We start from the raw sequence: 15,687 nt of genomic DNA, 5'->3' as shown, positions 1-15,687 counted from the left end.
TCTCTCACACAGTTTCAATAGTTAATATACTGCCATATATTAAAGTGCCCCTATTATGCTATTTTAAAGGTTTCTAACTTTGTTTTGGAGATCTCCTACAATATGTTTACATGCATCAAAGGTCAAAAAACACTTTAATTTTCTTATAATATACATTGCACAATGATTCTCAAACGACTCGACGGATGAACCAGTCTCTCTAAATCCCTCCTTTCCGAGAGTCTACTCTGCACTGATCGGCCAGATGACCCGGTCTGTTGTGATTGGTCTACCGTTTACAGCGCATGTCGGAAGCTAAACATCCATTACCATAACTGAACTTCAGCTCTCTCCGGAGGCTTACTCATTCCTCAGTGATTGTACACACTGTAAAGACAGTTAAAGCGTCTTTTGCAGCGATTTTTGTGTGAGCATATCAGTGAACACCCCCGACCACTCGGTAAGTTTCACGTCTTTGTAAACGAAAGTTTAATGCGTTTTAGGAAGGATTGTTCCAGTGCACCTATGCAGCCATTCTGGAGGTGGGGGGGAAAGCGAAAGAAACCGAAAATTCTCGGGCCAGCAGCATGTGTCCAAATTTTAATCTTAACCGTTCTATTTCATCAGAAACGATCTGTAAACAGGGCTTTAAGTGTAGAATACCGAACTTGTCCTTTAACATGCTAAAGCTAGCAGCAACACCAAATAAGAGGACATGCGTGACACTTTGAAATAAATTGAAAACTCCAAATCGAAGTAGTAAAACAAAACCTGTTGTATCGGAGACATTACCATTCTTTAACAAATCATATACGATATACAGTAGTACAATACATAGTGTAAAGTAAGTACAGTATATCATTCAAAACAGCTTCTGCGGAATTAAAATAACCGTGTGGAGTAAAATAATTGATTAATTTAAATAAAAATGTAATAAATTAAAGAGGTAACACTAATTAAAGTCACTAAAGGGATGGTTCACTTGTATGACTTTCTTCTGTGGAGCATAAAAGAAGATATTTTGGGAAAAGCCTGTGTTTTTTGTTCATAAAATGGAAGTCAATGGTCACCAATTCAAAATATCTTCTATTGTGTTCCACAAAAGGATAAAAAGTCATACAGGTTTGGAAAAAAATGAGGGTGAAATAATCCTTCAAGGTAAATTATGATGACGGACAAGACTAATGGTGCCAATAATTGTGATAATGTCATTAAGTTTAATAATGTAAAGAAAGTTCTCTCTCTGATGCAACATATACTCGCACATCACAAAAACAAACAGAAGTGTAAAACCCAAATTTTTAAATAAAAACATCCAGCTCAATCTCACTCTCACGCACAGTAACTAGAACACTCTAACAAGCATCTTATTGTCTGGAATGGAACAATGAGCCCACCTAAAAATAAACAGGGAGAATAGACAGAAAAAGCTGAAGCAGACAGAACCAAGACAGAAGAGTGCACACACATTCAGAGAGAGCCATATTGTGTCAGTGGCCATATCATCACGGAGATGAAATGAGCAAATTGAGGGAAATAAATGACTGTCACAGTTCTACAAGGCATTCACTTGAGTTTACATGGACACTGGGCAAAACAAAAACACACACAAAAAATACCTCCTCTCTGAGTCATGGTTTTTCCTGAACCCAACTCAAAAATCAAACCAAAATACACACACACTGTATGAGCGGGTCTCACGGGCAATCAAGTGCGCATACAGCCGGCCGTAGTGGGTGGATGAAAGACAGCGCGCTAATGACAAGGTGCTGTGTTCAATTAGTGCTTCAAAGAGTGGAGGGGGGCTACCCTCTTCCTCCGCCCCATACAAATCATCCACAATCAGCACAACCAATCGGAAACATGACAACCTGCTCGCACAGCCAATCACACAATCTGACAACCTGCCAGCACTCTATCCTCAGGAGTTTACCAGCTGCAGCTCTTCTGCCTGTGATGAACAAGGTCTTATTCTCTCTCTCGAATGCTCTCGCATAATGTAAACGCAACAATCACAAAAGATAACGCAATCATTTCAGATAAACAAGTCACTCTTGAGTTCTGTTCTCCAGAGGCTGGGTAACTCTCACTTATAGAGTGGAAGTGGGATAAATTAAAAGAGGATTCATTATTTTATAGAAAAGAAAAATCACTCAAGTTCCACTACTCTTCTTCTACTCATGTCCTAATAGCACAAGTGTGTGATTTAACAATGAATGTGAAATGAAAGTAGATTAAATTAAAGTGGATTAATGTGAGTGTTTTGAAAAGGAGTCACTCCAGTTCCACACTTCTTCTTCCTTGACTAATGCTGTAATAGCACAAATGTGTGACTGAACGAAAGTGGATTAATGTGAGTGTTTTGAAAAGGAGTCACTCCAGTTCCACACTACTTCTTCCTTGACTAATGCTGTAATAGCACAAATGTGTGACTGAACGAAAGTGGATTAATGTGAGTGTTTTGAAAAGGAGTCACTCCAGTTCCACTCTTCTTCTTCCTTGACTAATGCTGTAATAGCACAAATGTGTGACTGAACGAAAGTGGATTAATGTGAGTGTTTAGAAAAGGAGTCACTCCAGTTCCACTCTTCTTCTTTGACTAATGCTGTTAGTACTAATAGTACAAATGTATAACTGAACGAAATTGGATTAAATGAAAAACACTTTAAGGCCGGTTTCACAGACAGGGCTTAAATTAAGCCAGGTTTAGGCCTTAGTTTAATTAGGGCATTTAAGTAGCTTTTATTAACGTGCCTTAGAAAAAAACATTACTGGTGTGTATCGTAAGACAAAACAATGGCACTGATATATAACGCTCAAACATGCGTTTTAATCTGGGACTAGACTCAAACCTTGTCTGTGAAACTGGGAGAATGCATTTTTTTAAAACCAGTCACTATAGTTGCACACTTCTTAAACTCATAGAACAAAAAAGAATGAAGATCAAATGTGGAATGAAAATGGATGGAAAGAATGTTAATGTTTCACAAAGTTGTCATTCTAGTGCCACTCCTCTTCCTCTGTTTTTACCCTGTCAATGTTATCACACATCAAAACTGTGGTAAAGAATGACTGTGGAATTAAAACGGATTAAGTGTTTATGCAATTTGAAAGTGGAGTCACACTCCTACCGTTCTCCTTCTCCTCTCCCATTTTGGTGATGGACTCGGGCAGGCCCAAACTGGCCGCAGTGGGCAAAGCTCCAAGCAATAATGCTAACGAGGGCCGTTTGGTTGGAGAGACTTTCTCTCCATCTCGCTCCTGCTGATAGCCACCTCTATCCTCTCCACATACAGCACTGCACAGGTGAGACGCTGCTGCCCTCAGCTCATCGTCCTCTCCATCATCACCAGCAAGGAGACTGGATGATGCCAAGGAAATCACATCATCTGGGAAAAGCAAGCGAGAAAATACACATACATCACATAAGTCTCTCAAATAACTGCAGGAACAACAAATAAAAGGTAAACGGAGTATAAAGATGAAAAGAAACTGCTGTCTGTATGCAAATAAAGTACATTTATTTTTGCAATTAAATTATTTTGCTAATTAAAACGAATGCATTCGCCCTTTGATTTTGATTCGCTATGATCCAGCTGACATGGAAAGAAAGTAATTATATAAACTAACACACATGCATGCACACACACACTCTAGAAAAGTGAACACACATGCATGAAAAGGCACTCAGACACACACACACAAACACTCCCACGCTCGCAGTCTTAATTAGCTCCCTCCTGTAATCACTACATTAGAGAGAGATATATCACGCATGGGGAAGCACTGGATCTCTGGATGTGCGTGCTGCTGAACAAGGAACTAATTGGACAGAAACGTAAACAGAATTTCCGCACAAGGGAAGTAACACTCCACTTCCTGAAGAAAACGTTGTGAGAGCAGCAGTTCTCACTAAACAAAGAGAAATTCTGACAACAATATAATCATTTGTTTTAAGCGTGAACAGTTTCGCCAATAATTGTGGTTCTCATGAAGCAAGCCATCTCTATAAAAGTGCTTTCCACACAACAGCCAATCATAACTCTTTGTAAACAAATTCTTACACTTTTATAAATATGCGCTACCATTTGAGAGCATGCACCATACACAATGTAAGTAAAGCCAAGTATGTTAGTCTCAAAACCTGTTGATGCACAATAAACTGGCCTAGAATACACTTGATAGCTGTACTTGCGAGCCAAGTCTATCCCACATTAAGCTATATTCCTATAATATAAATATTATATTTAAATATAAATGATTAACAATGATAAACTTTTTGATATTTCATGGAATACTTAAAACATTCCACGTTTTTAAGGTCACCAGGAGTTTGTGTGTGTGTGTGTGTGTGTGTGTGTGTGTGTGTGTGTGTGTGTGTATGTGTAGATTGCACTGGTTAAAAATGTTACCCTCACATTAAGCAACGATATTCATTACCGTTCAAAAGTTTGAGGTCAGTAAAAAAAAGTTAAAAAATAAAAAATAAAAATAAAAAGTAATACTTTTATTCAGCATGAAAGCATTAAGTTGTTAAATCATTTAAATTGTTTTCAAATACTACTATTTTAGATAAATGCTGAACTTTTGAACTTTCTATTCTTGAAATGTTCCAGAAAAAAATGAATCAAAGTTTCCACAAAAATATTAAGCAGCACAACCGTTTTCATCTGTGATAATAAGTAATGTTTCTTGAGCATCATATCAGCATATTAGAATGATTTCTGAAGAATCACATGACACTGAAGAATGAAGGTGACTAATGGCTGCTGGAAATTCAGCTTTGCCATCATAGGCATAAATTACATTTATTTACACTGATTTTATGGAATTTTTCATCAAATAAATGAGCCTTGGTGATGGTGAACATAAGAGACTTCTTTCAAAAACATTAAAAAAATCTTACTGACAAACTTTGGATTGGTAGTGTAAGTGTAAACTTAAAAAAAAAAAACATGTTTCTGAGTAACAATCTTTCTGCGGGATTGTGTGTGAATACTGTACCTTCTCTGGAACAGGATGCATAAAATCCCCTGGCTTTGGGCCTGCAGCTCTCCAGCTCGACTTCAATCTCATCCTGATAGCCACAGATTTCACCTGCAGAGCACATACATGTGTGTGTTCAAACAACCATGATGAAAATTAGAGCATAGACTGTCTAAATGTTTCAAGGTACCTTCAATATCATCAACTTTTTTTGAAAGCTCCAGCTCAATCTGTGGAAGAATTCATCAGAGAAAATAATTGGTGTGAAAGCACATTGACAGAATGGCTGATTTTAATGTTCATAATTCTAAATAAAAGTGTGATTCGTGACCTGTTTTAGCTTTTGCTTCTTAATTCCAGCCGTGTAAGAGGGCGGGTCGCACTCCTGCTCCAGATCCACCTTCATGAACTCTTCAATAGTCAGCTCACTAGTGGGCGTGTCCTCAAATTCATTCAGCCTGTCAATCAAACACACCGGGGGTCAAAACGTACAACAGCAAAACCGGGCCTAAATTCAAAGCTTCAGAAAGAAAGTGCAAAACCAAAATCCAGAAATAGCACTAATGATACTGCTATATATTACGAAAATGGTAATGACTGAGCACAGCTTGTGGTCATACTGTGACTATTTTAAGACAAAACACACCTTTTCCTCAGTGTGGCCTCACAGACTTTCACCACGCTGATCACTTCCTTAATTGTGCGACGGAACTCATGCATACGGGCAGCAACCAAGAGAGCTATAGGGAACACAAATACACAACTTTAAAGGAACCGTTTGTAAGAAATGTATTTCAATTAATCATAAAATGGCCCTGATATGTCACTAGACATTAAGAAATCATGTTCATTTCAAATACTTATATCACTGACAACAGTAGTCCAGCCAGGATATTGTCATTTAAAAGTGAAGTTGCAGCCCTCAACTGATGTTGATGTTGTCATGTTGTGTTTTGGCCTGATGCTCCACCCTTCACCTATCTACTAATCACGAAGTCAGTAGTGTTTCAGCATCCGGGTTGCCAGCTCTGCTCTAGTTACCACAGCTGCAGCTACAAACGTGTCGGATAAAAAATGTTTAACATTACGAAACCTAAAAGACCTCGTTATGAATCCGAAATACGTCGTGACAAAGTCCGAAATAAAACAAGGATTTGTATAGGAGATGCCTTCGAAAGATGGAGACAGCTGAAGAAAGAAAGAGAAAGCTCCTTGTAGCAGCCTACGTTCCTGCTGGATCCTGCAGCCTAACTGGCAACCTTGAGTCAGGGGGGAGGGGGAGGGGATACACCGCTCTACAGTAATTTGAAAGTGATTGCAGTACCAGTTTTGGCCACAATCTTACATACGGTTCCTTTAAGTACATCATAAACACTTTCACTTAGAGAGAGAGAAAGAGAGAGAGAGAAGGAGAGAGGACAGATTGTCAAATATGAAACATTAATAGGCCTTCAGAAAAGTGTGTCCACTGTACCTGCCCCCCTACTGATTCACCTCAGGCAGAACAAACAGAAATTTAATGCACCTGCAATACTGCAGAGTTTCACTCAGATTCATTAAAGAAACATGAAGAGCCAGATGCACTTCTGAACTACCTGACAAACTAAAGAATGTCCAACACCACAAAGCATGCAAGCATGTAAAAGATACTGATGAATTTTAGATCTTAATGATCTCTAAAAGATTAACCAATTTAAAAATATGACATCATGGTTCACTGTCATTCTCTAAACTTATTGTAATGCTTTGAGAAACAAAATGACAATAAAAAAAAAAAAAAAAAAAGTCTTTGGCCTTTTATGGATGGGACAGCAGAGATTTTGACAGGAAAGAGTGGGGTAGATAGGAGAACGGGATCACCCTAACTCACTAATTCTCACTAATCTCATTCCAAAGACATATTTTGTAGTACGTTATTCACATTTTTATTAATAGAGCCAGGACAAATATTTCCATGTATTGCAATAATTTATCATTTTTTGTAGTTTTTGTAATAGTATTTTCTACATTTGAAGGCAAAACTTACTATAACTATTAGTTGAGCACTGACACAGCTTACCCTGAAAACACTATAGTAGATATTTGCTTGTCATTGTTTTATAAAGTGGAAATTCACTAATATGCATCATGTACTCTACCATTCAGTATTATTTTTCCAAGAAATTAATACTTTTCATTCAGCAAGGACACATTAACTTGATCAAAAGTGACAGCTAAGACATTTATGATGCTATAAAAGATGTATATTTCAAATAAATGCTGTTCTTTTGGACTCTCTATTAATAAAATAATCATGAAACAAATTATCACAGTTTCTACAAAATATTAAGCAGCACAACTGTTTTCAACATTGATAATAACAAGAAATGTCAACTGAGCAGCAAATCAACATATAAGATAGTTTTCTGAAGAAATACGTGGCAAGCAGGACGGGGCCGAGAGCCGTGGGAACGGAGCGAGGCCTGATTAAGGTCGTCACTCCTCCTTTTATCCTTCCGGAGATCCTCTGTGAAACTCGAGACCAGTGTGGCGCAGTGGTATTAGCGCTCATTGGCACTCACGCCACCGGCCTCGCTCCATTCCCACAGTTCTCGGCCCCACCCTGCTTACCACAGAATAAATTACATTTTAAAATATATTTAAACAGAAAACATATAGTAATATTATTACATAATATCAATGTTTTAACTGTATTTTTGATACAAAAAAATGCAGCTTTGTTAAAGCCTTTTTCAAAAACATGACCAATCCCAAACTTTAGAATAGTAGTGAATATTTTTAGATCTATATATATATATCCTGCCATTCAGAAAATGTACTTTGTCATGTAAACAACAAGAATAAAAATGCTTTTCAATTTTCTCATAAGCATCTCTCAATCACAGACAGCTGTATCTCATGAGTCCTTTCTAAATGCATGGTCTAAGTTGTGACAGATTAAAGGTGCAACACATTCTACCCCACTCTCCACTGTATGTCCAGAGGTGTCAGCTGTATCTAACTGACCGCTATCTTGGGCCTAGGTTCATGTTGTGTTAAAAAAAAACAGCAGTTTCCTCCTCTGCTGTTTAACCCTGCAGGATATCAAATCAATCTGTGTTTCAGCTACTAGATGAGGACTATTCAACAAGCTTGAGGCATTCATCACACTCAGCAGTCCTCTCTGCCTCTCAGTTTATCTTCATTCTGGGTCTTTTTCACATTCTCTCAGTCTCTCTGTCAGTCTCCCTTTCTTTCTCAAGTCTCTGATCTCTCGCAGCGAAACAAACTCTTTTAGGCTCATGCTTCCTCTTTTCTCAGCACTGCTCCTGAAAGATTAATGGGAGATTCATTATTCAGGTTATGCAGCGAAGGGGTGGGGGGGGTGGGGGGGTGCAGAGAAAATCATGCTGAGAGGCAGGAGTCATCAGTTATTCTAAAAACTTAATTACTGAAACTCAAACTTCACAGCCTGTGTAAAGTTTACACAAGACTGAAAGTGCAAGCAAATAAAAATGACATTGATGAAATCAAAATTTAGCTGCACTGCATCTCTGAGGCAATTTACAGTGCCAAGAAATATCAGGCCTCAGTGAGTGTGAGAAGGCTAACACTTTTTTTAGGAATCATTCTCTCTCTTTCATTAAAACCGATTGGTGATTTGGGAACCACTTCAAATGCGTGACCTGATCTAATTACAGATTTTGACAGATAAACTATTTTAAAATGTTTCCTACGACAGATAGACAACTTTCAGTTCTGGAAGGGGTTTCTAGAGCGTGCATTCCAACTGTGGATGTTTCAGCGATGGTGTATGTGTTTTTGCGCATCTAACAAAGCAACCCTTCACTAGCTCACATCATTAAAGAGGTCGCACCGTTAGGGGAGGGTTGCCATGGTTACCTGCTCCGCAGAGGCCTGAAGGTCTTCGTCCCGTGTGCATCCAGTCTCTCTTCATCCTCTGCAGGAGACGCAGTGCCGTCATCGAAACCTCGTGGCTCTTCTCTCCAAATTCCAGCATTTGCGCAAAACGCGGGATATAAAGACACGGATCTGTAGGGGAACAAAAAAATTCTGAATTACAAAGCTAGACAGGTACATCTAGACTTTCTCAAACACTGTTGGATTTTCAGTTCAATAACGATCGGTGTCAAATCTAAGGTTTGAAGCTGCTAATGAGTGGTATGTGAGGGTTTGTGCAAGATATACTTCTACAATCTTAAAGTGCTAATACTGTGGCTCATAACCACTGATGAGTGTTCAGTTCAAAGGCTTTTAATAAACTTGAATTTCACTAGTTATGATAATACAACAAATATCATATTTATACTCACATCAAATACTATAAAACTTATACAGAGAATCTCCACTATTAAGCTTTAGCCAACAACAAGATGTTTCTCACACCATCAAAATTGATTTAATGGAAGAAACATGACAGGTCGAGGGACTTTTCCAATATTCTGACAGTTTTCCAATAATGCTTTCAAAAGATGATGGCACTGTGTGGAAAACACAAAAGTCTTCTAGCTCTAACAAAGTATCAGCAAATCTTTCATTTAATCCAATGATTCCCAATCAAGGATGTGTGTACTGCAGGGGGTACTTAATCAGGCTCCACGGGGTGATTTTGATTTGTTAAAAACTATAAAACATAAACGACAGTAAAATTATTATGGCCGTAATTTTTTTTTAAATGAATAAATCTCAGATTTGAATGGTAATAAGACTCCAGAAAGACGTTTTTACTCGAGAGATTTTACTCATCTCTCACTCTTCTACACAAGAATACAATGTTTTTCCTAGTTACTACCCATCAAACACTTCAGTCAATCAAATCAATATCAGTTTTTAAGTAACAGGTTCAATAAAATTCTTCAGTTTGAGGGGCCACTACATATTTTGGTCTATTTTCACCAATAATACTAACTGCTTTAATTTGAAAACGTGTGTGTGTACAAACATGTATGCACTGTATGCATGTATGTGTGTGTGTATATATATATATATATATATATATATATATACACAATATACACACATGCATGCATACATATATATGTGTGTGTGTATATATTTATACATACATACATACATACATGGACCCAGGAGGAATAGACTTTATTAGAATAGACATAGTGAATTTCATTTAGTGAATTTCTCTGACACCATACATGTCACAGTTTTAAATCTGTATGTCCTGTAAAGAGCTCATTTTCAAATTGTTTGTCATAAATCAACATCTCAGTTAAATAATATGGGGTTTCTAATCAAAATATGACTTTCGGTTACAAAACAGGGCATTGATTTCATAAATGTCCACTGTAGTGGACATCAGGACTTTAATCATGTTTATCAGGATTTTGGAGACACAACAAGTGACTAGGGAAATATATTAATCAATATTCCTATGAAATATTAGATATTATAAAATGTTGCAAAATTATTACCCACATTATTACACTTCTTCTTTCATTACATGTTGCCCCAAGAACACATTAATATGCTAATTAGATACAGTGTATAGACACATTTTATTGAATGGGAATGGCATTTATGGCCATGTTTACACGCATGAAGTAAAATTGTGTATCAATTCTTTCCATGATATCTTTCATAACACAGTTGAGAATCATCTTTACACAAAGTTTGGTTAAAAAAAATCCTGAAACTTAAAAACTGATTGGTGAAATCCCATTGGTTTTGCCTATACATGTCATTCCTTGTCATTGTATTTTTGAAGTCCTGGTGTCCACTACAGTGGATATAGATTAACACGAATAAAAAAAAAAAATATATATATATATATATATATATATATATATATATATATATATATATATATATATATATATATATATATATAAAAAAAAATCCCCCCATTTATTTCTTATACTCTTAACAATGTAATGGCATGGGGAAAATACTAAAAAAATATATATAAAAAAAACACTGGGTCTCGAACACATTTGTGATGTGTGTGTGTGTGTGTGTGTGTGTGTGTGTGTGTGTGTGTGTGTATGTATACACATACATATATATTCAGTAACGGTACTTGGCCTTACTGATGGAACTGTGGAGGTCCATAAATCAAGAAAGGTTGGGACACTCTGATCTAATCCCCATTCCCCACTACATATGTTCACATAAGCCGCTTAGATCCGTCTGTGCTGTCTGTGGGGGAAAAAGAAGAGACCGGGGAAGAGAGAAAAGCCTCATTCTGCGCGAGGACTTTATTGGGAATACGGATAGCAGTCGTGCGCACTACAGTATTTCCACAAGTCCAGCCCTCGTCCGGTTTCTGACTCCATCACGACAGGAGCAGTAAAACTTTTGACATCGCTTTGAGTCGAGGGTATTATCTCAGCCGTGTGATGAAAACAAACCAACGCATAAAATACAGAATTTGAGGTAAGAACACGCAAGATTTTTCACTGGTTGCACAAGTAGAACAGTTAAGTGTGACGTAAACGTTACATTTACAGAACGCATCTGGTTTGTAACAGAATCTGCAGCGCGCGAGTTTAAATGTATCGCTCGATATCTGAATACAAAAACATTGCATATAAATAGATATGTTTTTAGTGTTAGAACTAAGTTGCATCGTGAGTGTAAATGACAAAAAATATTGGGGAACGAAAGAAACGACGCGTACTGACGAACTCCGAATTTGATGCGCAAAAAACACAAATATATTTTACTTGACTCGGATCATTAAAGGAGACGTTAAGATTGTAAAGTTATAATGTAGGTTACATATGAAGAATAAAAAAATCAACATCACAGCACAGTCCACAGAGAGCCATTTACGCAGGGTTGCCAGACCCCACAAGAACATCAAGCAATCTGTTTTGGACGTGTATTTTCAATAAATTTAAATCCTTTTAGAAGAAAAATGTAATTCACCATTTCACATGTATATGTATATATTCACATATACGTACTGCGAAAAATCCCCAAAACAACATGAATATACCATGTGTAAAATCCCAGACAAGAGTTGCTTATACTAGCCGGACATGGCAACACAGAATTTACCGGAGGGATGGAGACAACCCTCCACTGCTGACGTCAGACGAGAGAGAGAGAGAGCTCAAAATAAACTCAAACTTCATCATTCTGTGAAGACACAGCAGAGGAAAGGACCGCTTGGCCGTTATTTAAGACCACAGACTCTATTTTTTATATATACTTCTTGTGTTATTCCTAAGTGATTTTAAACCGATTTGGATTGGATTTTCGGTGTGGGATGAGAGAGTATGTGATTAGGAAAAAGAGGATGGCATCTATGAAATAATCCTTAAAATCCCAAATATTTATGTGACCGTTTAAGGACAGTGGAGCTGCTTTTGTTTCCAAGGACAATACGCAATATTATTTAGGAATACCACGGACCACGGTTGTAGCTGATAATTTTTTTTATATACAAAACAAAAACTTTTGTTTTTTTGTTCTGATGCCCGCTGCGCCGGAATGCAGGCTGTCCCATCATGGCCGGATCATGAAATGCGTGACTTTTATACTCTTGCTCCCAGAAACGTTAAAGAAGTTGAAGAGGACAAGCAAGCACCCCGGCAGGTTGTCTGTGTGCTATAACATCTTATCTCTTTCCCTGAAGAAAAGGATGGCAGCGGAATTGTACCCCGTGAACGATCACGCCACGGTGCAGAAGAACGGGACCGTGATGCTGAGTCTGCCCGAGAAGAAGAGCGCAGAGCCGGTCGCGCAGACCACCGCGTGCACCGCCACCACACCGACCACAGAGCAAAACATCAACAACAACAACGTGGAGGTTCCCAGCTGGCACTCCGCGCACCCGACGTTACGAGAGAGGCAAGACATTAAATCAAGTGATACATAATGTCTGAACATTTATTACATTATTTATATCATTTGTATAGTTTTTTAAAAGTTAAAAGTTACACCAACACAAATATATTGTGATCAAATATTTTGATAAATGTTCAGATATTATTCATTTAGTTTAGTATAAGATAATATAATTAAGGCAAGTAATAAATAACATTAAAATATACTTATTATATAATTTAATTAATGTTTAGATATTATTACATTATTTTCTTTCAAATTAAATATTTAAATATATTTTATTTATTAATAACCCCAAGGCTAAATTATTTTTTTACTTTATGCAGAAATGCACTTATGTTCAATAATGAACAAATGGCAGATGTTCATTTCATTGTTGGTTCCCCCGGCGAATCGGAAAGGGTCCCGGCACACAAGGTGAGTCCACACACACACACACACACCTCTCCCCTAACCTGTCCCCTACAATAACCACAACATTATTTTGGATGTCTCCCAAATCGAACAAACCCGATTCGACCCAACAGCTTATCAGTGGACCTGAAATAGGTGTCAGATAAGGGAGACATCCAGTAAACGCTTGGGAAAAGAGATAAAAAGCTGATGGATTGCCTCTTCTCCCTTTCTCAGTATGTGCTGGCGGTGGGGAGCTCTGTTTTCTGTGCCATGTTTTACGGGGATCTCGCGGAAGCGGACTCTGATATCCATATTCCAGATGTGGAACCCGCTGCGTTTCTCATCCTGCTCAAGTAAGACTCACTAATCACATCCGGGCATTAATAACAGGGCAACTCTGCTTTCATGCCAAGCAGCACAGATGGGTTCACCAAGGCCCCGACAGTGATGTCTTGGTTTAAGAGTCGCCCTCTTATTTCAGTGCTATTCAAGATCGTTTATTGGATCGTGAATGCGAATGATCCCTGGGAAAGTTGGAAGTCGCTATTTAAAGCAGTAGCAATGTTAAACAGATCAGTTTTGGTGAAGTATGAACTAGCCTAGCGGTTTTATTCTCTTCATATGGAAGAACGTCTCTGCACTCAAAATGGAAAAAAAAATGTATGGAATATTGCAGTGTTTATTAAAAATTAACAAAATAACTTCCCCTCCCCCTTAAAACAACTTCTCTTCTCTGATGACGTGTTTACTGACACGAGAGCAGAACAAACTGTCACTCAGAAGAGATCATAGCAATAGCAAATGATAATGATTCAACGATTCAATCAATTCCCGATGAACGAAATCAAGTCCCGCCCTACATTTTTTTCCTCATTCGAGAAGCAATTTCACTCGGATATACGTCACAATAGTGAAGAATAGACGATCGCAACTTCAGTTTCATGTGGACTTTAAAGTTTACCCTAACCTCTCTTATCTTCCTCTTCTTTATCAGATACATGTACAGTGATGAGATAGAGCTGTCGCCCGACACAGTTCTGGCTACTCTCTACGCTGCCAAAAAATACCTGGTGTCTGCTCTGGCTCGCGCATGTGTGGGTTTCCTCGAGACGAGCCTGGAGGCGAGAAATGCGTGCGTGCTGCTATCTCAGAGTCGGCTGTTTGAGGAGCCGGAGCTCACTCAGAGGTGCTGGGAAGTGATCGACGCCCAGGCAGAGCTTGCGCTGCGTTCCGAAGGTTTTTCTGAAATTGACCTGCCCACACTGGAAAGCATCTTACACAGGGAGACGCTGAACGTGAAGGAGGCGGTGGTGTTCCAGGCCGTCCTGGGATGGGCCGATGCAGAGTGTCAGAGACAAGGCTTGAGCCTCACGTCACAGAACCAGCGCTCCGTGCTGGGAAAGGCGTTGCACCTTGTGCGCCTGCCTTCCATGACACTGCAGGAATTTGCGGACGGAGCCGCGCAGTCGAACATTTTAACCCTTGAGGAAACGCACAGCATCTTTCTCTGGTACACGGCTGCTACGAAACCGTCGCTAGGATTCCCGGATGCATCCAGAAAGGGGCTGGCGGCGCAACGCTGTCACCGTTTCCAGTCATCCGCCTACCGAAGCAACCAGTGGCGCTACCGCGGCCGCTGTGACAGCATCCAGTTCGCCGTAGACAAGCGAGTGTTCATCGCCGGACTTGGTCTGTACGGCTCCAGTGGAGGGAAGGCGGAATATAGCGTCCGAATTGAACTAAAGAGACAGGGAGTGCTTCTGGCACAAAACTTGACCAAATTTGTGTCGGATGGTTCTAGCTCAACGTTCCCTGTGTGGTTCGAGCACCCGGTACAGGTGGAGCAGGATGCGTTCTACACGGTTAGTGCTGTTCTGGATGGGACCGAGCTAAGTTATTTTGGACAGGAAGGAATGACAGAAGTCCAGTGTGGGAAAGTCACCTTCCAGTTTCAGTGTTCCTCTGACAGTACTAATGGGACAGGGGTGCAGGGGGGACAGATTCCGGAACTGATATTTTATGCATGAGTACTCGGACTGATCCATTAATGAACAGCAGGGGGACTTTTCCTCTCAAATAATTGCCTTCATTCACATTAGCTACGAGACACTACTAGAAGAGAAACAATGTCCTCTGATCTGATATTTTTATGTCTCACAAATAATGGAATGCTGCCCATTCTTATTTATTTCTTCAAACATATTGTTTTTAAAAACACACTTTAATTTAAGCCTATTTTCTTTCTAATTATTCATAATCTGCCTATATACAGTGGGGCAGTTTGCACTTGAAACTAGACAGCTTTTCCTCTGTCTTGTTGTTTAATTGTTATTTGTTGACAGCTTGATGCTGAGTGACCTGAAAAATCATAAAACATTGGTTTCTATTCATCCAACAGTTTTTCCTTTTCTTTGGTCTAGTGTACAGTTATGATAATACTTGTCTTTACGGTTTAAATCTGGGTAAAATATTAGTGATGGGAAGTCCGGTTTTTTTCCACGAACCGGTTCTTTCAGA

The 15,687-nt window shown here is 38.8% G+C and overlaps 2 protein-coding genes across 4 annotated transcripts in view; one reads left to right on the top strand and one right to left on the bottom strand.

Moving 5' to 3' along the window:
* Positions 1-15,687, bottom strand: part of brf1a (BRF1 general transcription factor IIIB subunit a) — a 57,731-nt gene that overhangs the window by 16,962 nt on the left and 25,082 nt on the right. For both annotated transcript variants that reach the window (XM_084392270.1, XM_084392271.1), the window contains 6 exons: positions 8,848-8,997; positions 5,612-5,705; positions 5,297-5,423; positions 5,156-5,195; positions 4,984-5,076; positions 3,111-3,368 (listed from right to left, as the gene is read on the bottom strand). In XM_084392270.1, the coding sequence (XP_084248396.1) occupies positions 3,111-3,368; positions 4,984-5,076; positions 5,156-5,195; positions 5,297-5,423; positions 5,612-5,705; positions 8,848-8,997 (762 nt within the window). The remainder of the gene's footprint in view (positions 1-3,110; positions 3,369-4,983; positions 5,077-5,155; positions 5,196-5,296; positions 5,424-5,611; positions 5,706-8,847; positions 8,998-15,687) is intronic.
* btbd6a (BTB (POZ) domain containing 6a) lies at positions 10,981-15,560 on the top strand. 2 transcript variants are annotated; one of them, XM_084392273.1, is made up of 5 exons: positions 10,981-11,355; positions 12,563-12,777; positions 13,101-13,191; positions 13,405-13,523; positions 14,165-15,560. In XM_084392273.1, the coding sequence occupies exons 2-5, from the start codon at positions 12,569-12,571 to the stop codon at positions 15,195-15,197; spliced, it is 1,452 nt and encodes a 483-aa protein (XP_084248399.1). In that variant the 5' UTR covers positions 10,981-11,355; positions 12,563-12,568; the 3' UTR covers positions 15,198-15,560. The 2 variants fall into 2 exon arrangements, with proteins under 2 accessions (XP_084248399.1, XP_084248398.1); XM_084392272.1 differs by lacking the exon at positions 10,981-11,355 and having other exon boundaries at positions 12,061-12,777.

The sequence above is a fragment of the Rutilus rutilus genome (assembly GCF_951802725.1).
Source record: "Rutilus rutilus genome assembly, chromosome: 20".
NCBI classification, from domain to species: Eukaryota; Metazoa; Chordata; class Actinopteri; order Cypriniformes; family Leuciscidae; genus Rutilus; species Rutilus rutilus.
The sequence above is the reverse complement of the archived record's forward strand: the minus strand, read 5'-3'. Positions and strand labels throughout refer to the sequence as shown.

Excerpts from the sequence above, each read along its gene's own strand:
- btbd6a (XM_084392272.1), top strand. The coding sequence starts at position 12,401 with ATGCCCGCTGCGCCGGAATGCAGGCTGTCCCATCATGGCCGGATCATG. Across the intron at positions 12,778-13,100 it reads CACCCGACGTTACGAGAGAG|AAATGCACTTATGTTCAATA; the intron begins GCAAGACATTAA and ends TACTTTATGCAG. Across the intron at positions 13,192-13,404 it reads AAAGGGTCCCGGCACACAAG|TATGTGCTGGCGGTGGGGAG; the intron begins GTGAGTCCACAC and ends TCCCTTTCTCAG.